We start from the raw sequence: 22,780 nt of genomic DNA, 5'->3' as shown, positions 1-22,780 counted from the left end.
TTTTTAAAAACTTTATCCCAGGAGGTTACTGGTTGACCCCTATATTTCTACCCACCTTCAATATTAGTGGCTCACCCCTTTCCTTTACCTTTTTTTTCTGCTTTCCTTTCAGTTGCATTGTTTTGGTTTTATCTAGGCAACAAGGTAGTTGACGTTTTAGGTCCCTGACACAAACATAAAGCATTTAATACATAATTCATACCCAGTAAAAAGCATTTAATTAGTCTTGCAATATAGCTGTATGGATAAAAGACCACTTTAGATAAAGATGTGAATGTAAAGCAGTCATCCTCAATTTATGTGAATAGTACTGCATACCTAAACTCATGTTCAGGTTCAGGTCCGGATTCAAGTCCTGGGGTCAGGTTCAAGTCCGGACTTATAAGTCTTATAAGCATATGAAAAATTCCATGTTCACATACAATTTGAACATATACATGCAAAATTATATAGTCAGTAGTAAACACAAAAGCTCAGTCAGCAATGTTTTTGTATTTTTCCAATGCAAATTTCACGATCTATAGAAAGTTTCAGATGGTTTTAAACAAAAAGGAGAGATTCTTTTTTGCAAGTCTGGACTTGGTTCCTGACGTTTAGGTTTTTTTTTTTTAACAAACTCGCTCAGTGCAAGGTCGTAGGGGGCCACTCATCAAAGCACTGAACTAATTCTTACTGAAGCAGCATCTCTTCACCCTGGGCCAGAAACATCAATGCTCAAGACTTGAACTTAAACATTTTTACAAGTCCAGTTTACGTCCGGAGTTTAGGTATGCAGCACTAGATGTGAAGCAGGATGCTTTTTCAAGTAGCTAGTAGTGCATTACGACTTCGCCAAGTCTTCTGTTTTCAGCCAAGCACACAGGATCACCCCACTCTTCTTGATAAGTGTGTTGGGTTCTTTTATGTGAAGGGGTCTGACGCCTGAGGGCTTACACCTGAAGCTCCTCTATACACATCTTCCACAGGTCGTGACTAAGAAGACAGATGCTATCTACAGTATTTACAGGTTCATTGTACCGGGAAAACTCTCCTAGATCTTTTTGACATGTACAATAAAGAGTAGACCACGGCTTGCTGTCCTGTCCTACGGACTGCAACCCTTTTGAGTAGCGTGCATGTCTGGTGCCAACAGCCGGGAATCGAACTCCCAACCTCATAGTCCAGAGGCAGGGTTGGTAACCACTGGACTTTGCATGCTACACCATCTAATGGTGGACATATTGCCCAATGCTTTGTTAGTGATACTGTATGGTTGAACGCTATTTCTTATGTAAGTAATATAGGTCTTTGCACCCCAAGAAAAATTATCACCTAGTTTATGAATATACAAATGTATACATTATCATAACATAGACTTTGTTTAAGGGATGGGCCAGAAGAATTGCTAGGAACGGAAGATACATGTATAAACTGTAACAATTGAGAGAAATTGGCACAGGAATGATAACAAGGCAATAATTGTGTAATTGACAGAAAAAAATGTTTAATAATGTCAAAATGCAAGGTTCTTTATTTACATTTCTCTCTATTCAGAGAAAGAAGAAAAAACTTTTAACGATCAGTATCCATGCTTATAGAGTGGATCAATTTTCAAAATTTTTTCTGTTTTGCACGATTCATAATGGTACAAACTAGCAAAAACGCAAAGTTTCTTTTTACTACTTTTCTTACTAAACATCTTTTTTACATGTTTCAAAAGTCACTATTCCATTGAGGCTTGTTGAACTTATTCTTTCTGCCTCTCTAGTAGATGCCAGTATATATACAGTAGAAGTGAAAGGCTTTGAAAACTAGTCGCTTTCCTCTTCATCACTCTCAATAATCTTGCGGGCTTTCTTTTTCTTGTTGCCGTCATCTTCTTCTGCCTTTCTTTTCCCACCCTCCGAACCCTCCTGAGAAGTAAAGCAATTCTTGAGTTTATTGTGTTACTTACAAAGAACTATTTGCTTAGTTAATGTTGATACCTTGGATGAGAAACTTTTGTCAGCAACATATGTGCACACAATATGATGATGTCACTAGAATGTGTAGTCAAGAAGAAGATTATCAGGAAAATACATAGTGATGAAAGCATCATGTCTCATAATTCCTCCGGGTAGCTTAAGACAACCAAGTTTAAAGAAAACTGTGAATCTTAAGACATCTACTTAATGCAGCATCAGTAATCCCCGAGGTATGCACACTTAAAAAATCAAGGTGTTCAAGACATTCTTGAGAATGCCTCGACAACACTGTTTTTTTGCGTGTGCAGTGCTAGTGGTCTTTGGGTACCGGGTAGAATTAGGAAAGTGGACATTACTATTGATAAGGCTATGTTGATTTGATTATATGGATGACATCATCTGGGAATCCTAAAACTGATGAGAGCGTGTGAATGAAAAAAAAGTTTGACAAAAAAAGTTGCCCTCATTATGAAACCTATGTGGTCAGGAAGATTAACAAAACACATGATATGGTATACCGAATAACAGATCTTTATTTTTGTTCTCTCACATTTTCTTCTTTGTGACTTTGGCATTCTACAACATCACTCATTAGTATCAGTTTTCCAAAATATTTTTTTTGTAATTTACAGCATATATTTTCTCACTTTGTAGCTGCTTTGTACGATTTACAGTATGGCCAAATTTTTGTTTTTCGAAACGGACGAAAATTGATGCGAGCGGAATTGTCATCCATATAATCAAATCAACATGGCCTAACATTAAAGATAGATATTTGAAAAGTAGAAAGTTGAGTAGTAATTGTCTTACCTCATCCTCATCACTGTCCAAGGTGGTGATGGCCTTAGCCTTGTTCAGTCGTTCTTCCTTCTTCTCCTCTTCTTCCTCTTCTTCGCTGTCTGAGGAGTAGATGGGCGGGCGGAAGTCTGGAAAATGAACGATCGCATGAATGAAAGAATATTAGATGACAGAATAAGGAATGGAAGAATGAATGAGTTAATGAGGTAGCAATCTATACTTAATCAGAAAACGCAAATTCTCTATACAGAGTTGGTAAATTACCATAGCATATACAAAAATAAGTTCAGGAAAAGCAAAAATAATGCTTTTTATTGGTCCTGCATAACACAAGGATTACAAAAACTTATAATCTCCATTAAAACTACACATGTATATGCAAACACTACCTCTATCTTTGAAAAAAGTTAGTATGTTGATTTTAAATCTATGTTCTATGTTCAATTTGGTTGCACAGAATATTCAATAGGTTGTAAATGTACAGTGCAACCAGCCATTTTCTACACAAATTAATGTCCCAACCTTTTTTGCCAGGTTTCTTGTAGTTGCCCTTGATAGCAGCCAGGCTGATGGCCTCTTCGTCGTCATCCATAATCTCGTCGAAGCGGTCCGGTTCGAGGTACGATGCGCTCATTCCGCGGGCGTGCGCCTTCTCCCGCATCCTACGCTGCTGCGCCTCTCGTCTCATCGTGGCACGTAGTTTCTCCTCCTCTTTCTAACAGTAGTGGGAAATACTGTATGATCAGTGGCATAAATGGATCTGGATCCAGTATATGGGACTGAAATAAAAAGCTAATCTCTGAAGGTAATGGACCGATCCAGTTTGAATACCATAAGCCCCGCCCTGTTCGATTTCGAATAGTCCGTCAAAAACAGCCCTTGACGGACAAAAAGGTCACGCGCGCTTGGCTGTCGAATATGCAGACTATCTTCTCTTGAGCTTTTTTTGCTCTGAAACCCTTTCAGAGTGGACCAAATAAAAATGGTATGCCTTCTTTGTGGACGGATGTATCCACCGAGTAGGGTTGTTTGAGGAGGGGGTAAATGTAGTTACGGTGAGGGCGTTATGTTTTCGGTCAATGCGGAAGCAGGCTGCGTCGCATAGCATTACCTTGTTGGTGACCATCAGTGCCAGATTTTTGACAAGCAGCCGATGCACGTGTAAAACAGGGTACGTATATCTGTGACAGGGTTCCCACCGTGTTGACTGCATGAATTGCAGCTGCATGTCCTTTAGCAATTAACTATCAAAATGCAATTCTTACACTTACCGTGTCGCATTCATATTAATCAGTTTCATACACAAGTACAGAAGAGGCGGAACTCTGTTCTAGCGGACTTTGTAGTAGTTGGCAATGTGTTTCCAGCTCTCTCCTCATGAGTGCCCAAGATATTTTCTTTTTCATTTCGTTTTTTTTTCCTGAGTTTACATGCAGCCAATACAGTGAAAAACCTGTGACAGATGTACATACCCTGCTTAACGCGTGCCATTCCTGTCCAACTAGCGCTGTTCTTGACGGAGTTATTCCAAATAGAATAGGGGGTTCTATATGTTCGATATGGTGTTCGACTGGATCGGTCCATTCGGCCCAGGTATGATATAAATTAACTTAAACCAGATTGGACCACATTCCTGCTAAATGGAGAACAAACAAACTGTACATACATGTACTAAACTGAGAAAGTTCAATCCGTTATTTCTGGCTTTTAAAACACTGACAAACCTTGATCATCTCAGTTCTCTGTGACTCTGGGTCTGTCCCAACAAGAGGGATGACTCGGATCTTCTGTGTCTTGGAGAAGCGGTCAGCCAAGGACAGGGTCATCTTCCTGTGGGTCGCACTGTTGGTCGAGTGTGGTCTGAAAACAGAGAAAAATACTGTCAGACTAGTGCTGCGTACCTAAACATAACATCAGGTACAGTTACATGTACCGGTATAGAGGTCTAGGTACATGTACAGGTCCGGACCTGCACCTGTACCTGATCAATACATGTGTTTTTCTAAACAGAAACATAAATAAAATGTTCTCAACTTTTATTCAAAGAACTAGGTTTCCTACCGCAAAACTCCCTTTGCCTTGCTATCAAAACTCCCTGCCTGCCTGAATGATCTGTTACATATTAGTTATGCTGTTCCAAGGTGTCACTTTGGTCACGTTTGGTGTTGCTTGAGGCCATGAGGTTAGGAGATCAGTCACAAAATAAGCACATACTTGGTGTAAATTTATATCGGTACAGTACCGGTACTTCATGATCCGGTATTTTGGATCTGTACCTAATCAATTTTTACTGTACAGTACAGGTACACAGCACTAAGTCCGACCATTGCACTCTGCTGGACATTATTTGGTAAAAGTGATCTGTAACCACTTTAGCAAGATGTTCAAAGGTTAGGTGCAGCAGGGCATTCAGTGTAGGTAATATAACCAGCTGCTGTCGTGCTGCATGCCTGCAGAGCTGGTACGTTACAACAAAGTGCGGTAACCACCGCCAGTTATGCCAGATATACAGTATACAAATACTGTAATTCTTGTTTCTTTCACTGTAACTCTATGTTCAGTTTTTACAGTCACCTCTGTACCATGAACTTATCATCACCGTGAAAAAAACCGTTGTTATTATTCATGATTCCTTCACACATCCGTTCTGTAAATCACTTGCCGCCACTGCGAAATTACAGTTCAGAGAAAAGTCAATTTTCCTTACATCGTGAAATTTTGCTATCGGGAAGATAAAGTGAATTACAGTATCATAACAGTCCATCAATAGTTTGGAGCTGTGCTGTTAAACCACAAACTAAATCACATATGTGAATGTGAATGTAATGAATGATTGTACACTACCTGAATGACAGTTTGGTTTTGAAAACAGCCTGCCCCACCAATCCCGTGCCCTGTCTGATGAAGAGATGGTTGTGATCTCCCTGGAGAGATGTCTTGTGTACATCAAAGATCTCAGTACCCAGATGGAGTGACATGCTGCAACACAGACAACACATTTTCAAGGGCATTCTATTCTCTAAGCAATATACTAATAGTAACAAAATTCTTCCATCACAAGCTGTTTCAATCTATTTACAAAATGAGTACATGTGGACCTCACATTGGCAAATCCTTTTATATCTTCTCAAAACAAAGACAAATAAAAAGGACTGTTTATATCTCATTGCTTGAAATACAGTGCTTTAAATACTTTTGAATATTTTCTACCAAGTATGGTAGAAATTATATTGAGAGGGGGAATTTCAGACTTGCCTTCCGTCGGACCACTTGACGACCCTGGCGTTGCTTTCCCTCGTTTCTAAACCGTTCTCGTCCACAGTCTTGCGCCAGCGGATGGTGTTCTCTACCTGTGGGGGTAAAAAGGGTATCTAATTTCAGTTGGGGAGGTAAAAGGCAATAGAAGAAGAGGGATGGGTTCCATCTTCCAATAAAATGCCCTAGACACAGAGGTTGATAACCCATTGTCCCTACGGCCTCAAAGAATGCTATGGGACCTTTATCTTTATTCTTAATTAGTCTGTAAAATACAGCTTGTCCTGTCTTCAAAATGATTATCATAATTTGAGGGAGGGGGGGTGCACATTTCTGAGGGTGAATCATGTTTGTCAATGAAACTCAAGAACACCTACAAACAATGACAGTGTAAGAAAAACTACAAATTCTTAGGAGTTCAAAACCAGTGATGTATAATGATCACAAACCATGTTATAGACTAAGAAAAGATACAAAGACTACAGATTTTTGACATGCGTCAAGTTCATCTTTGGTGGTGTTGCAGAGTGGCTGGACTGTGAACCTGACCTTGAGTTTTAACCTTGTTCTCCCCTCTTCGTCCATCATTTCGTCTTCTTCAATCTCATCCTCATAAAGCACAGGGTCGAAGGGCCTGAAATCACAAGGAGATCATTATCTAAGTGGTATCAAACGGCCAAGTGGTTAGGCTATCCGACATGAGTTGGAAAGGTCAAGGGTTCGAATCCTGGCGTTCTTGGCTAGACGTCGTGTCCTTGGGAAAAGCACTTAACACGACTGTCCTCACTCCAGCCAGGTGTAAAAATGGGTACCTGTCTTCAATAGGGGAGGTAAAAGCTTAAGGCAGTTGAAGGAGAGGGATGGGCTCAATACCATGCCCTAGATACAGTGGATAACAACCCACTGCCCATACGGCCTCAAAAAGGCTATGGGACTACCTTTCACTCACTCACTCTATCCCATAGCTTAGTCCGCCGTCGGGGCAGCATGGCTCTCAGTGAAATCTCTCCACTGCTGGCGGTCTTCCGCCAGTCTGGTCATCTGGTTGGCTGAATGACCGCTCCACTCCTTTAGGTCTGTGATCCACGACCGACGGGAACGTCCCCTACCTTTACCAATAACTAAAATTTCAGTTAGGATGATTTCTAAGACTTTCCATACCTTGTCTCCACGCTGAGGAAGTTTGGCAGCTTGACGAAGTGTTGAGAGTTGCCCAGGTTGAGTTTGATCCGAGGCATCTCCACATCAATCCTGGTCTCTGGTGCAGGCTCCTCCTCTCCCTCACCACCTTCTTCCATCGGCTCCCCCTAGCAGAACAGGGAAGAATTGCACACATTCAGAATGGCCCTGAAAAACCATAGGCACTGCAGTAGAAACACTGCAATCAGGAAATTACAGGTTTGTGTAGCAAAACCTTTGCTGGATCCGTTAGCATGTCCGGTGGCCGCCATCTTAATTTGTGATGTCACAGGGTCGCCAAACCATTTTATTGGGCGGGGTGTATTTTGGGGTCGCTAGCGTTCTCTCTATATCTAACAAATCGGCACACAACTATCACACATTCAACTCAAATAAAAAGAAAAAATCAATACCAATTCATATCTATCAAAAGACCCTGTAATCACTAAACTAACATAGCAAACCTGAAGTACATGTAGCACAAATACTTAACTCTAGTGTTGACTTTGATAATGTTGGCAAAAACATATATCTTTCAAAATAGAGATTTGAAGTTCCGTCATTTTGATTTTTTGCCAGTTATGTTGGATATCATTGAAAGAGAGAATCTGTACCTAATTAGTTCAAGCCTGGCTGGGATGGCAGGGCAGGCAATGGCAACTTAATCAGATAAGATTATCACAAAATTAATGGTAGTCTGGCAGTGTTTTGGTATTTTGGACCAGTACCTTATCAATAATACAGGTACAGCTACAGCTGTAGTAGTAAGGCCCAAGAACTATAGAAACAGGGATGGGCGCTGCCCCTATATAACAAAAGGTGTTGGGAGGATTCTAAATTTTCCTTTGACTTCTTACCTCCTCTCCTAAAGCCTTCTTGATCTCCTCCCCTATCTTAGCCTCCCCCTCATCACCGCTTTCCTCCGAGATGTCGTCTGCGTCTCCGAACAAGTCATCAGCTGCAGCTGCAACAGGTGTCGCACCTGCACAGGCAAAGCAAACAAAAAATGTTCATATTCTTATCGCATGAGCACCTGTTCATACTAACATACCTTTTTTGCTTATAAATCATAAGTATCTATGTTTGTCATTCTGAAGGTTCATAGTGTTATAGTGCATGACAGACAATATACCAACTTTGTATTTTGTGATAGTGTGTAAGGATTATAATACAATTGATGTTTCAATATTCATTAGGCTTTTAAATCTGTATTGTTGTTACAGATATTTTATCTGACCCTTACCTCCTCAATTAAGACTTTAATAGAAAGCAGCCTGCAGGCTGATTTGAGCTTCTCATGAATAAACAAAGGTTAAACAAACAAACAGCACTGTCCATTCAAGCGAAAGCTAATCTGTGTTGGTAGAGTACATATTGTGAAGTTTTGAGCTTTGATCCAACACAAAGAAAGGAACTCATCATGAATTTTTGGTCGGAACTCCTTCCTCAGATAGCTGATTCACTGCGCTGAACACCGGGAAGCCGGAAGCGTGATGGCGTCAGGAGTGAATCAAAAGGGCGGGAAGACGGAATCTTCCACCGTCACGGTTTTGATTCGCTCCTGACGTCATCACGTTTCCGGCTTCCAGTGAATCAGCTATCTGAGGAAGGTTTGGAGTTCCGACCAAAAATTTATGGTGAGTTCCTTTCTTTGTGTTGGATCAAAGCTCAAAACTTCACATCACTGTCAATGACAGAAAACATTCCATACCTCCACCCTCGCCTTCGCTGTCAGAGCCAAGTCCAAGTCCAGCCGGACCTCCCTCATCACTGGAGACTGCCGCTTTCTTTGGCCTTCTGCCAATCACACTGTCATCACTGTCGCTGTCTGAACCCTTCCCTACAGATGGGTAAAGCACAGGAATATCAATATGACTTGAAACATGGAGGAGTCGAGCCGGTTAAACTAGTTTGATGACAGGGCTCGAAATTCATTTTGGTTCAGGATATCCATCAACACATCAACTTCAATCTTGAAAAATTATAGACCTTCATAAATTATAGCATACTGAACTTCTTTATTTCAGACTTTCAGAACATATTGAAAATAATAATCTATATCATGCATTCATGGCTCATGTATTATTACCAGTTCAATTTACTTTTTGAAACAATGTATGATTATAAAACAATGAGTGAATACTGGAGGTTAACTTTACCAGATTTCTTTTCTGCATCTGACCCACTCCCAGCTTTCTCCACTTCATTTCCAGACTGGCTTCTCTCGTCATCTGATTGGTCCCTTCCCTCCTTCTCTGATTGGCTGCCAGCCTCATCACCTGACCTGACACCACCTGCTTCTTCTCCTGATTGGTCACCTCTTGGTTCTTCATCTCCTGATTGATCACCTCTCTGAACTTCATCTCCTGATTGGTCACCTGTTGGATCTTCATCTCCTGATTGGTCACCTCTCTGAACTTCATCTCCCGATTGGTCACCTCTTGGATCTTCATCTCCTGATTGGTCACCTCTCTGAACTTCATCTCCCGATTGGCTGCCTCTGGATTTTTCATCATCATCTGACCCTTGAACTCTTTCATCTTCTGAGTCACCACCAGCCTCGTTCTCTGATTGGTCGCTTTTCTCGTCTCCTGATTGGTTGGCCTCAGATCCACTCTGATACTCCCTCCCAGACTGACTTTCTCTGTCCGACTGGTTGTCTTCGCTGCCGGATCTCGATTGTGGGCTCGCAGATCTGGATCTAGATGGCGATCTGGATCGACTTCTCTCTGATTGGCCGCTTCCTGACTGATGACTTCTGCTGTCTTCGTTCTCGCTGTCGCTGGGCAGCTGTGTACCGAACAGCTCGTTCATGTTGCCGTTTTCTTGTGACTCTTCGTTGTCACTGGCTGACCTTGAAGCCTTTCCATCTACAGGATGACAAAAAGATGATCAAACTCAAAGGAACGTTTGCTAGTAATACAGGCTACACTTTTGAAGTCTCCAAATCAAAAACTGATAATTGTTTGTTGTCCATTGATGCATGGATATCTGTCTGGGAAATACCAATATACAAATGTACCAACTTTCTACTCTCCAAACAGATTTGGCTCCAGCTTGTTTTGACATGGTTTTAGGCGTTTTTGTTTTATTTTGTCCCATTTCCTTTATGTGGCCTGTTTGCCTGCATTCAAAAAAATGCTGTTAAAAAATACAGGGGGGTTGATAACACTTATTAACAGGACTCTAGGACTAAGGGAGATGAAGTAGTCAGGATTCCAGGACTGTTAGGGGGTTGAAGCGTTAGGATTCAGGACTTGGGGGGTTGAAGTGGTCAGGATTCCAGGACTGTTTAATAGGGGGTTGAAGCGTTAGGATTCAGGACTTAGGGGGTTGAAGTAGTCAGGATTTCAGGACAGTGGTTGAAGCATTAGGATTCAGGACTTAGGTAGCCTGGATGCCAGACCCCCAAACAATGAAAGATCTATATCCCAAACGATAGATATGTTAGAGTTTGGGGGTCTGGCATCCAGGCTAGGACTTAGTGGGTATGCAGATATTTGGGGGTGTCGTCAACCCCCCTGTATTTTTCTTTTTTTTTAACGGCCCATAATTTGTTGTAAAGAGCAAGCAGCATGCTCTGAAACTTATGTTCGGTGTACAATTACTTATTCCCGGCTACAATCTTACCTGTAGACAGTTATCAAGCTTGGTTTATATAAAAGAAACAAGCCTTAGGTAAACCGCAAGGAACCATGCCGCAATTTCGCCCCCCTCCCCAACCAACCACGTCCGACACCATTTTCTCCATTTCCAGACAGCAAATAAATAATCCACTCAACGAAAACAATTCTCAACTGTACGTTCTCACTTCCAACGGCATCTCCTAGTCCCTAAAATCACACAAAAGTACCTGCTTGCTCGTTTTCGCTGTCGACATCGCTGCCAAACAAAGCGTCCATTTCCGCCATCTTGGTTTTTCATAGCCTCGTTTCCGTGCGGAGCAAACAATAGTCTCCAAGCAGATGTAAGTACCCAGGTCGTTGCAGGTTTGCGTAGCAAAAACCTATGTTGGATCCGTTGGCATGTGTTCAATGTGTGGTGGTCGCCATCTTGAATTGTGACGTCAGAGGGTCGCCATATCATTTTATTGGGATGGGTGTTTTTTGTGGTCGCTAGCGTTCTCTCTATTTCGGCACACAACTAAATGTTATCACACATTCAACTCTAATAGAAAGAAAAATTCAATACCAACCCATATTCCTAGAAAGACCCCGTAATCGCTAAACTAACATAGCGAACCTGAAGTATATGTAGCACAAATAGTTAACTCTAGCTAGTTTCAGTTTTTTATAATGATAACAACACGAGTTTTTGCGCAGGATTTAGGCCTCTTCTTAACTCTTCGCCTTTTAGTAAGAGTGAAAATCAACTACCGAGGTTGGTCTACATGGCGGAATCCTGGCAACGCTTTAATAATAACGGCGGATAATAGCTCACTCAGTCTTCGAGGAAAGGGGCATGAGGGTAACAGAACTGATATGCCACCAGAAACTGACATGCAGCCAAATACACAAATGAACACACACGAGGCACACATACACACACACCACCACCACTACCACCACCTGAGTGACACACACACACACACACACACACACACACACACACACACACACCGACGCACACACGCAATCAACATACACATTGACCAGCGACATTCGTTACTACTACTAAGCGCTCACACACTCACTAGTAGTGTCGTTGGTATGATGACACTGACGCTTTGATAGATTGGCAAAAATTAAAGTTGGACGTACAAGCCGTAAAGACATTAGCCTGGTCCTAGTCTCTAGGGGTCGGCTTAGGGGAGACTTGATCATTTATCCCTATTATTTAGTCCTGCCAAATTCTTATCCGGAAAATGAGATTCTAAACAGAAATAACCAGCGATTTTTTTTCATCTATTGAGCCTTCCACTGTCCAGCGCAACTGTGATGTTTGCCCTAGTAATTTGTAGCATTTTTGTCAAGTATGCCACAGTGTGTCTTACAGTTTCATTTATATGTAACCTATTACTATGTGAATTGACCTTAGAAATCTGGTTGTATCAGAAGCTGTTGACTGTAGAAGGAGTTTACCAGTTAGGGAATATGTAACACAACCATTGTAGAACGTAGATTTGATTTCTCTGAGACCATAGAAGGCCGCGGCCGTTAACGTTGACTAGGAGTTTTACCAGTCAGAATATACATCACATCCACTGTATAACGTAGGTTTGATCTCTCTGATTGTAACGATGGAAACAGAATCGTTTAAGAATCGGCATGTTGTATTTGATAAGAATGTAAGCTAGACCTTTAGTATCTAATGTTCTGTAGTAATTCTTCCATTTAAACGTGAGACGTTCCTTGTAACTTTGCAGCAGCGCTTTCTATGTAGATTAGAGAACGACTTTAGAATAAAACCTTCCTCTTAAACATGCTGTGTCGGGTCTTTATTATTCATGGTCTTCGGTGTCATAGATTGATAACGTCACTACTTATTTGAAAAGATACATGTAGAGTCTTTAGTTAAGATGACCCCCTTTGTCAGGATGACAGCTAGTTCTGAAATGTGTGGACCGACTCCTTTACCTCTTTTCTGTGAACTTGAAGAATTTGAGAAATGATAAACATTCATGAGCTATGCACTAGGTCTACCAGAGGTCAGAGTGCAACATCCGGGGAAAAAATGACGGTTTGGAATTGGTAGAGTTGAGAGATGCATTTGAAATACAAAAGATACCTCTTTCAATTTCTTTATTCGTTGAATATACATTTGAATCATTGAACCATTTGGCGACCTATATCCATCTTTGCACATGTAGTTTTTTTCCCGGTGAATATCTAATATATCATGGAGCCTTCCAAGTGCTGCGTTAGAACAGCATATTACAAAGATTAGAGGCAGCGTACACCGTGACGTGACAATTAACAAAGATATTCCTCCAGCGAAAGAACGGCGACAACATCTCTCCGATCACCACTGTTGGGCGTAGTCCAACGAAGTATACCGGCCTGGTAGCTTGGCCGATCTTCGGGACATCGCGCGATGGAAGCCGTCGACTTCTTTCAACAGGTTGCTCCTCGCCATCATGCTCATCGGCTGCTGAGCTTCTCTCTTCATCAACATTCCCAGCCTCCTTTGCAGCTCCTCGTCGAGCGGAAGTGCGTCTTTCTTGGTTTCCGGTGGTGTGGGAGAGGGAGGTGGGGTCGACATTGCGCTGCGGGTCATGACAGAGGATCCACCACTGGAGGTAACGCCCAAAAAAAGAGGTTCAAAGAAGGCCGTTAATCTACATGGGTTGATCAAGTAAATAACAGCATAACAGATGAACTTATAATTATGAGTCAACGCAACATTTCCTATTGATGATTGAAGTAATATGTTTGTCTCCGACCTGTATGACAAACAACTTGAAAGAAATAAAAAAGCAAAATTGCATCCATGAACTAGCTAGCTAGTCCCCAGCCAGTTGATATGATGGACTTCTCCGAATGTTCTACTACGTTCTAGAACAATCAAGTGTCCGCCAGACCTATACCACCACCACAACAACAACAACCATCAAAGGGAACGCCAATTCAAAACCAAGGAGAGATCCTTTCAACAACACCTTGGTTAATCACCCAGAGAAAATCACACAATGCCTTGCCAATGACGGCAATGGTGTCGGTTTGAGGAGATTATTTGTATGGACTATCATCAGTGTAACAACATGAACTACAGCCATTGACAGTTTCGATGTTTAAATGTATATAGCTAGCTGTCACACGTGCAGTCCCGGATCCCATAAAGGATTAGCCAGGTAGAAAGCCAGAGCTATACACAGGTTAACAGACTGCGCCACAGATCCCCCACACCAACGTTATGCTAGGGTCACATTTCCAATCCGGGGCCCGGCCGGGCAGTCTTTCGGGGAACGAAAAGTATGATATAAAAGACAACAAAAACACAAAACGTACCCAAAATTATTCAAGAGCATAGCTTGTGCAAATCTATTGACATACACTTTGATTTTTCGTTTCCGCAAACAGCCCGGCCGGGCCCCGGTTAGGAAATGTGACCCTAGCATTAACCTTGATCACCGTCCCTACCTACTACATGCTGATGACGCCTGGCTGGACTGAGCGGAGCTTCCCTCCCTGGCTGATGACACCTCCGAGGCGCCCCTGCTCTTGCCCGGGACACACCTCTTGTCCAACATCTTCTGTTTTCTCTGGGCTTCCCAATGGTAAGAGGACATTTCGGCGCACTTTTCCAACCGTTACTTTCACGAAACACACTTTCGGGGCGTTTTTCCTTTATGACGTCAAAGGCATAATAATGGCTATTTTGAAGTCTGTGAAACATCACTAATGGAAATCGCTGTCCTTAAATGACCTGTGGCCTTAGATGACCTTCTGCGATTGTCATTGAACTAATATATGAGCGGTCGAGATGACGTCACGGCAACACAATGGTGTAGTATAGGGGTGGACGTATTGTGGAAATGCTGAAACTTTCATCGCATTTTTAACTCCAAATTATTTAAAATTAGCAATGGGGATGCGTTCATTGTAGGTAATGCCTGTGTTCGCAAGTGAGAATTAGTAACCGTAAGATTTTTATTCATAAACAGACAAGACCATTTCTTTATTCATATATTCTTTTATTCTTTGATTGAAGTGTCTTTAATTTTTGTTGTTTCTATTGTATCCTGCGCAGAGCACATCGGGCCTCTTGTTGTTCGGCAGTTCGTACCTTTCCTGATAACAGGTTAACACCACACTGTGGGTTAACATATAACCGGTGGTGCTTACATCGTGATCAGAAGTGGGTCATCAGGCAAATGTTGACCTACAGGGAGGAGGTTGAACTTTGACCTCCACCTGATACTTTCACCCTCTGCCGCTGCAGACTCCAACAGAGGCAGACAACTTCACAGTGTGAGAACTGTGATACCTTAAGTTCTGGTGAGCTTTCCTCACTGTAAGATTGTAATTGCATTGATGTTTCTCTAGGAAAATGAATAGTTAAGTAGGCAGAGATTACAAAAGACAATGACAGCCGTTATTTGGCAGTGTGATTATACTAGTATGAGCCGGAAGAAGGAACCGTTACTCACTTCAGATGTGCTTCCAGCACTCATATCGTGTTATAGGGTTGGACTTTGGCTAAGGTGTTTATATTAGCTTCAGCCATTCAACATGTGTGCCTATAATTATTTGAACCTTGGTACGTTCAACGGTATTGAGTAACGTTAATAAGTGCCCGGTAGCCATTTTGTATGCTGAATTAGGCAAAGAGTTTGAAATTTGACGTTGTACAGTTGCCCTTGACAGAACGTGACATATTCGCTGCGTACGCATATTTAGCCTGCCCCGCGAAGTATTGGAGAGACTATAGCGAGCTCAAACGTGGCACGTCCAACCATGCCTGCTGTACTTGGCTACTGGAGGCAACGAGCGGTGAGTTTGCCTTTAATACGTCATTCTTATTTTTGAAACAACACGTCGTAGCCCCGCCTACCCTACCCTTGTAGTTTTAGTCCCGCCTTCTTTATAATCTACTGCCTCATTTTTGCGGAGCTGGTCAATCAACAATTAGTATATCGATCACCCAATAACCCATTGGCAGTTAATTGATAATTTACCTTTTTGGCATTACCGGTGATTGGTTAGAAAAAATCATTACGTAATTTTTATCTGTTACAGTATGGCCAGTCGATCAGACTGATGCTAGAGTACACGGAAACAGACTACAAGGAGGAAGTGTATGTTTGCGCTGGACGTAAGAGAACTCATATGTTTTTTATAGTGACGGTATTCAGGATCGTAATAGTGTCGTAGGGGGATCGTCAAAAGATCGAAAAATTACAGCAAAGTCCTCTAAACCAATGCTGGCGTTTCTCCTTCGATGTATGTTTAACATAGCGACTGAGATGTACAGTATGGAATGACAGCAAGGACTAGAAAATACTTTTAATTCTAACTTTTAGGTTATTGATGCCAAGAAAAATGTATAGAAAACACTAGATATTTAGACTATGATAGCCACTACAGAAGCTACATTCTTGATTGCATGAAGCACAAATAAGGTAATTTGCATAGCAATACATTTGCATGCTATCTCCGTACACAATGTAAGGCAAGGTCAATTAAGTGACGTAGGCTTTGGGTCAAATCAACTTGAAAAGGACCAGAGGCCTAGTCGAAAGGTTGTTGGTAAGTGCTCTACTTTGTGTACGGAAATAATGTGTTAATTTTGATATTACGGTTATGTTTCATACAATTTAGTCATAATCATTAACTTCAGTCCTTTTGCAAAACATCACAGCACCGGATTTTAGCAAAGATTGCTGGAGGAACATTAAGGACAACTTCGGTCTAGCCTTCCCAAATGTAAGTTTTTTTTTCTATGCTTAGCACCATGCCTTAGCTTAGCAGCTGACCCATATCTATATATTAGGGCGCTGCCGAGGGACACTAAGGTGGCGATTTATACTGTACTTAAACTTGCATTTGTCCTTAAGAGTCACAATGTCCTGTGGCAGAGAGTTCCAGAGATTAACGGTGGCTGGGAGGAAGGTTCTTCTGTGGGACGTTGTGGCCGACTTGACGGGTTCCAGAGCGTTGCAGTGTTGTGATCTTGACAAGCGGGTTTCACGTCGATGTACGTGCGGTCCCGGGAGTAGGCAGATAAGTGGTGAAGGAGCGTTGTGGTTATACATGCGATGCAGGAGAGTCAGGGCCCCTACGTTTCTACGTTGTCCCAGGGGCTGAATCTGGTTTCTGTACATGTCCATGTCCAAGTACATGTGGTCAAGATTGCACTTTTTCATCGGAATATTACAGTGTGGTGTTATGGCGTATTTAAAACTATCTACACAAACGCAACGACAGAAGACCAAAGCCATGTAGTTTCACCGTAAATTAAACTTATATATTTCAGACTAGAAATAATTTTTTTCTGTTCTCTCTCACAGCTTCCATACTACATCGATGGAGACCTTAAACTGACCCACAGTATGGCGATTATGCGACATCTGGGACGGAAAAACAACCTGTGTAAGTTTGATTTGCTCCAGAGCACTGTCAAATACACATGCTAAAAACGTCACGGAAAATAAAGAAACCGGTCTGCATATATTTTTGTGTTGTATAGATCTAATAAAAATCCACAATGCCTTTTGAAAAGATGAACTTCGATTTCAATAATTACTCTGTTTCAGCATAGGGGACAAGAAATTTTGACAGGCAGTAAGTGTTGGTTTAGGGGCCCCCTAGCGACTTGTCTAAGCGCTGCATGTTCGTCTAGAGAATGGTGTTTTTGTCAGAAACTTTGAAACATTATAACTCTAGAAGGGATGAACAGAATTTAAGAAATATTTTGGGTACCCTGTTTTGCACTGTTATTAGTATCGTAGTATGGGCATGACCTTTTAATATCACAGTGGTACATTGTTTATTAGTTGCCTTCGGGCATGCATTTATGTATGCAAATATGCAAATTAACGATTACCGTTATTTTTCTGACGTCAGATGGGGTGAGTGAAGAGGAACAGATCCGCCAGGACATGCTGGAACAGCAAGTCTGCGATTTTCGCAATGCCTACTACGGCCTGACCTACAACGCAAAGGACCTTGTAAGCATCATTTAGCCAGGAGGGAAAGCTATCAGTCAATCACGTTGGCTCTAGACCGTAAGCAATGACGTGATTTGATGGTAACTTTCCCTCCTGTCCAACAACAGATGGGGTAGTATCTGATTGGCTTATGGCCGCGGTCAGCTCAAACGCGCTACCAAAAGGACGGATAGTAGGCTGATGTCGATAGGCCAGGACAACTGCTTGCTGTTAGGTATTGTGTGACGCAAGTGGCACACTTGGCAGTAGAATGACCTGAAACGGCAAATTAAAACTCACTGATATATAAGGAGAAATTCAAACTCTACAACTGGATAAAAATTCGGAGATTTATTTCCGGAAATAAATCTCCGAATTTTTATCCAGTTGTAGAGTTTGAATTTCTCCTTATATATTGTTTACCTGGATGTCTAACCTTCACAAACGTAAAACTCACTGACTTTTCTGCTACTTAAGTATATAGTTAACGAGCCTGTTTGAGAACATGCCGTGTTTATAGACGTCAATATAAATGGTGACTTGATTTAGTCATGATTTAGGACATACGGTTTCTGGATAATTTTCTTGTTTTAAACCTCAACAGGAGAAAGAAAAGGTGGACTACCTTAAGGAACTGCCCAAAGAACTGCGTCGGTTTTCTTCTTTCCTGGGTGAAAAGTCTTGGTTTGTCAGCGAGAAGGTAGGGAAGTCAAACTACTATCTAATGCCGTAAATATAGTTTGGATATCTCGTCTAAGTGTTCCTTTAACTAGAAACAAAACTTTCAGGTCTTTGATATGTCGTCAGAACCCATGAACATAGTATTGTTTGAGTTAAGCTTTGATAAAAGGTAACTTGACATAAATCTATCGCCAAAAAAAATTACACGTATATTACACAAAATTTTTGATGATGTGGAAGCTAATAACATATGCATTATTGACGACGTCGACTCGATACAGTAATCCTGTTCATTCTTCCAACCAGCGAGATGCGTTGTAGGTATAGCCTCCATAGCAGGCTTTGAACCGGCTTTTTGGGGGGCTAAATAATACACTTTTTGCAGCCAGCCCGTAACTATCAGCCACCCCGTAACCGGCTGGCTACAAAAAGTGTATTATTTAGCCCCCCAAAAAGCCGGTTCAAAGCCTGCTATGAAGGCTATGTAGGTAATAAGTCAAGGTTGAAGGCCCCTAAGACATAAACAAAAAACACGTCTGGAAATGTATCAAGCATGGTCTAGACACGAACGGTTAACAAGTCAGGGGCTTCGCCTTTGACATGTTACACACAATGCCATCTCGATGCGCATGCGCAGTTAGAATTATGAGCAGGCTTATTTACCGTCACGTTTTTTCTTGATACCGTCCCACAGATGACGTACTGTGATTTCCTGATGTACGAACACCTGGACCAGCATCGCGTACTGGAACCCACGTGTCTCAACGGGTTCAAGAACCTAGAGGTAAGATTTAGCTGGCCAGGCAACAGAGGTCGTGGTAGGCCGAGGAAATCCTGGTTGGAGTGTGTCAGGAAGGTTTGCGGTCTAACCAGCGTGGACCCACTGCATAGAGCCGCTCGGAAGCGCGGTGTAAACACTAGCCGAGTACTGCGCACCCACAGCAGTGTAATCAAATAATGGATACTACTATTACTACTACTGGCGTAAATACTAGAAGGGATTCCGCCTGAGACGTTGCCAATATTCCTAAAACGCGTACCTCAAATTGTGACATATGTGTATGAAACACAACCGTACGCGTTGCGGACAACAGTTTTAGGCATTTTACTGTACATGTGCATAGTCTTTTTTGCTTTTTTACCTTTACTTTGTATAGTTTGATGCCACATTTGTTAATATGTTTTCAAATAAAACATCCTTGAATTTCTGTTACACCTTTTATATGTTTCAGGACTTCATGGATCGCTTTGAGGTGAGATTTGTAACTAATGCCTAAAACATATAAAGCACATACATTTGGTTGTGAAGCCTGGCCTTTTCATTGCTGTGTAAGGTGTTTTATTTGTAAATTTGTTGGTCCAATACAACAACAAGTCCATACAAACAGAACAACTTTGCTAGTAGTGAATCCGATGTGTTCCCTTTCCTAGGTACGTATAACTATGCCTATTATGACTTATATGCAGTGCCAATTTGTCCTTACTTATGTCATATTTAATTAAAAACTATGGCCCGTTTATACAAAAAACCTTCTTTGAAATTGCGTCTTTCCCTACTTTTACTTAATATATGCAGGCTCTGCCGACGATTGCAGCTTACCTGAAGTCTGACCGCTTCTTTGTACATCCCATCTGTAACCGCCGTGCAAAGTTCAGCAACGAGCCGAACTACAACGCATCCGATCACAACAAAAAATAGTTCCTCTTTAGAATGCTAATGACAATGACTTCACAGTCATGCAATATTAAAAGCAAAAGTTTGTTGAAGCAAAACCAACTGTACTGTAGACTAAGTCACTTTTTAGTTTGACATACTATATTTGAATGTCTTTCATTGCTCTATACTTCTCCAAAATCTTTGCAACTACCAACTAATTGAATGTCTCCTTGATCATGTAGCTTTTGCAGCAAGTGATATTGGTCTAGCAGAATATTCTGTGTTTTCAGGAAATGTAAGAGCTTGACTTCGTTGTAATTGAAGAGTTGTTTGTTGAAATGGTCGTTGCCAGACGTTGTGTTACCGTAAAAAGAGACGGAATCACAGAACGAAAGAGCTAGTAGAACTGACACTAGGGTGGAGGACGGTGGATCTTGTAGTCTGATGTTGAACTCTCGCAATATTCTAAGAAGGAAAAACAATGATCTCGCATTACAAACAATTAGCATGATAAGCAGCGGACACGGTAATAAGACGTGTGGTCTTTTAGTCCATATATTTCACAATTATTATGTTGGTATTTATCACCGTCGTTTGCATTTTTGCTTACCACCACTTTCTTAGCTATTGGATCTACACCTAACGGTGACTACGTATCCATACATACTGCCCAGTAAACCTTTGTCACTACACATAACAGGCCGGAGAGAGTAAACATCAACGCGAGACCAAGTCTTTTGCATGCAGATTGACAACTTAAAACTTAATCCAAAATTTCTGCCAGAAAATGCGAAATACAAAGGTAGTCTCACCTTCTGCTAATGTCTCTTAATGGTTCCATAGAAAATGTCAGCGTAGCTTGGATGTTCACTGCTTTCATGACGTCATTGATACTTGAGCACATGTCATGTTTCGCCCTTCCAGCGCCGTATGCATATGGTTCAAAATCGCCAATGTAACCAATCACAAGCGTCTGTAACTGTCGTAGCTTGTTCAAAAGGGAGTGGAAATTCAAATTTGAATGCGGGTTCCCCTCTGTTAGTTTATTCCTTAGTAAGATATTTTCGTCAAATTTTCTCAATGTTTCAAAGTCAACAATAGTAAGATTTGTTGTCTGTCCAACATTGGTGCTATGATCGTCACCTGGAGGAATGTTACATCTGATGACGAAGTCGTGTTTACGAATGGCCTTTTCACAACTGCTTTCCGAAAGTGATGCGCCATGGCCAACTACTGCGCATGAGCGGTATCGACCAATGGGAGTCGGTCCTTCGCACCGGGAGAGCAGCGTCGATTCCTCCTCACATCTCGCGAGAGTATCGTCATAGTACGAGAAGTCGACGAAGTTGCGAGAAGGACTAAGGTGTTTTGAAACAACGGACCTGAAAAGGAAAAAGCATGGCTCATATATCATAAATCACGACTTGCGTCTTTAATGATTGATATATCGTTACGTTTATGACGTTTAGACATCCAGGTAAACAATGTATAAAGACAATTTAACCTCTACAACTGGATGGAATTCGAAAATTTACTTCCGGACGTTTCGAGACTCTTATGACGCTGAAGAAGAGTGATGGATGTCACTCCAAACGTCCGTTTTTTAAATCCAGTTGTAGAGTTTGAATTGTCTTAAAACGAACTATAACGTTAGTATCTTGCAGATTTACCCAAGGAGCTGTCTTGTCATTTCTTTTTTCCTCATAATATCCATACAATACCAATTTTTAGATTATAATGCGCAACATGATAATAAAACTATATTTTCACATTGTAGACCAACACACTACCTTTGTACGCTTCGCACGACTGAATATTAACATTCATATCGCTAATACAATTGTTACATATTTTACCTGAAGTCAGAAAATGGGACGACTGTATTCAACATTCGCATTGGTCTATTCATCCTATTGCATAAGCACCACGTTGTCATGACGACCATACCAACAACCCCGCCCAGTAAAACAAACAATGTCGTCTGTCGATCCAAGCCCATCTTTTCACCTGTAGCAAGACGAATCAAATTATGTCATATCTGTTTTTAATGTGTAAATGACTCATGTGTATCAAAATGCTAGGCAGGAGTCTATATAGTCACGATGGTATTGTATGATTAAAATATATCTAGCTATCAAGTTCTCTAGTGTATGACTTCTGGTAAACTTTCATTTGATGTCATTTTACTCCTTTCTTTCCGTTGTATGAACGTTTTTAAACAACAAACACATGACAAACGATTGTCAAAGTCCAAATAAAATTTAGAATTGTTGAAATAAACATAGGCTAACCTTGTTTTTGATGGTCGAAGAATAGTAGTTGTAGTGCAATTCATTGGGAAACTATATGTTACTATGTAGATGTTGTTGTTGTTTTCGTCATCAACTGTCCGCCATGATTGTTATGTCACATGTCAAAGGTTAAAGTGCACCACGACAACACCTTCGTAACTGGTTTTTCTTCTCATTAACAAAGCAATGCCCATCGTTTCTGTCAGGCATGAAGAATTGGCCTGTGTGTGTGTAATTGAGCAAAGAGCGCATGTTGTCCATCAGGGTGCTATTCTTAATATAGACACTAGGGGTCGCTGTATAACCACCTGTTACTGCTTGCACACGCTCACACACACCAAACCTCCTTGCACACACGCATACACACAAATTAACCATGACAGGCGTA

The 22,780-nt window shown here is 41.4% G+C and overlaps 2 protein-coding genes and 1 long non-coding RNA gene across 4 annotated transcripts; 1 reads left to right on the top strand and 2 right to left on the bottom strand.

Annotated features, from left to right (window-relative positions):
* Positions 1-1,476: 1,476 nt before the first annotated feature.
* Positions 1,477-11,153, bottom strand: LOC136425730 (RNA polymerase-associated protein LEO1-like). The gene is made up of 12 exons (XM_066414666.1): positions 11,029-11,153; positions 9,335-10,045; positions 8,887-9,015; positions 8,033-8,157; positions 7,158-7,303; positions 6,546-6,630; positions 5,997-6,091; positions 5,586-5,720; positions 4,466-4,601; positions 3,264-3,456; positions 2,754-2,869; positions 1,477-1,892 (listed from the first exon to the last, which is right to left on the bottom strand). Exons 1-12 carry the CDS (start codon positions 11,084-11,086, stop codon positions 1,791-1,793), a joined length of 2,031 nt encoding a protein of 676 aa, XP_066270763.1. The 5' UTR covers positions 11,087-11,153; the 3' UTR covers positions 1,477-1,790.
* A 3,829-nt stretch (positions 11,154-14,982) lies between these two features.
* On the top strand, positions 14,983-20,615 carry LOC136425347 (glutathione S-transferase Mu 6-like). 2 transcript variants are annotated; one of them, XM_066414195.1, is made up of 10 exons: positions 14,983-15,112; positions 15,515-15,607; positions 15,854-15,929; positions 16,476-16,540; positions 17,125-17,206; positions 17,681-17,784; positions 18,368-18,463; positions 19,139-19,228; positions 19,677-19,697; positions 20,021-20,615. In XM_066414195.1, the coding sequence occupies exons 2-10, from the start codon at positions 15,572-15,574 to the stop codon at positions 20,141-20,143; spliced, it is 693 nt and encodes a 230-aa protein (XP_066270292.1). In that variant the 5' UTR covers positions 14,983-15,112; positions 15,515-15,571; the 3' UTR covers positions 20,144-20,615. The 2 variants fall into 2 exon arrangements, with proteins under 2 accessions (XP_066270292.1, XP_066270293.1); XM_066414196.1 differs by having other exon boundaries at positions 15,013-15,112; positions 15,482-15,607.
* Positions 19,754-22,724, bottom strand: LOC136425348 (uncharacterized). The gene is made up of 4 exons (XR_010754004.1): positions 22,393-22,724; positions 21,958-22,108; positions 20,914-21,483; positions 19,754-20,566 (listed from the first exon to the last, which is right to left on the bottom strand). It is a non-coding gene; the product is annotated as an uncharacterized lncRNA (long non-coding RNA).
* Between the last annotated feature and the right edge of the window lie 56 nt (positions 22,725-22,780).

This window comes from Branchiostoma lanceolatum, chromosome 19 (genome assembly GCF_035083965.1).
Source record: "Branchiostoma lanceolatum isolate klBraLanc5 chromosome 19, klBraLanc5.hap2, whole genome shotgun sequence".
NCBI classification, from domain to species: Eukaryota; Metazoa; Chordata; class Leptocardii; order Amphioxiformes; family Branchiostomatidae; genus Branchiostoma; species Branchiostoma lanceolatum.
The sequence above is the reverse complement of the archived record's forward strand: the minus strand, read 5'-3'. Positions and strand labels throughout refer to the sequence as shown.

What these genes read in the sequence shown, in the direction of transcription:
- LOC136425347 (XM_066414195.1), top strand. Translation starts at nt 15,572, where the DNA reads ATGCCTGCTGTACTTGGCTACTGGAGGCAACGAGCG. An exon ending in AGTGTATGTTTGCGCTGGAC is followed by an intron (nt 15,930 to 16,475) that starts GTAAGAGAACTC and finishes AAAACATCACAG; the next exon opens with CACCGGATTTTAGCAAAGAT. An exon ending in CTTGGTTTGTCAGCGAGAAG is followed by an intron (nt 18,464 to 19,138) that starts GTAGGGAAGTCA and finishes ACCGTCCCACAG; the next exon opens with ATGACGTACTGTGATTTCCT.
- LOC136425730 (XM_066414666.1), bottom strand. Translation starts at nt 11,086, where the DNA reads ATGGCGGAAATGGACGCTTTGTTTGGCAGCGATGTCGACAGCGAAAAC. An exon ending in CAGCGAAAACGAGCAAGCAG is followed by an intron (nt 10,046 to 11,028) that starts GTACTTTTGTGT and finishes GTCATCCTGTAG; the next exon opens with ATGGAAAGGCTTCAAGGTCA. An exon ending in GTCAAGTGGTCCGACGGAAG is followed by an intron (nt 5,721 to 5,996) that starts GCAAGTCTGAAA and finishes TCTGTGTTGCAG; the next exon opens with CATGTCACTCCATCTGGGTA.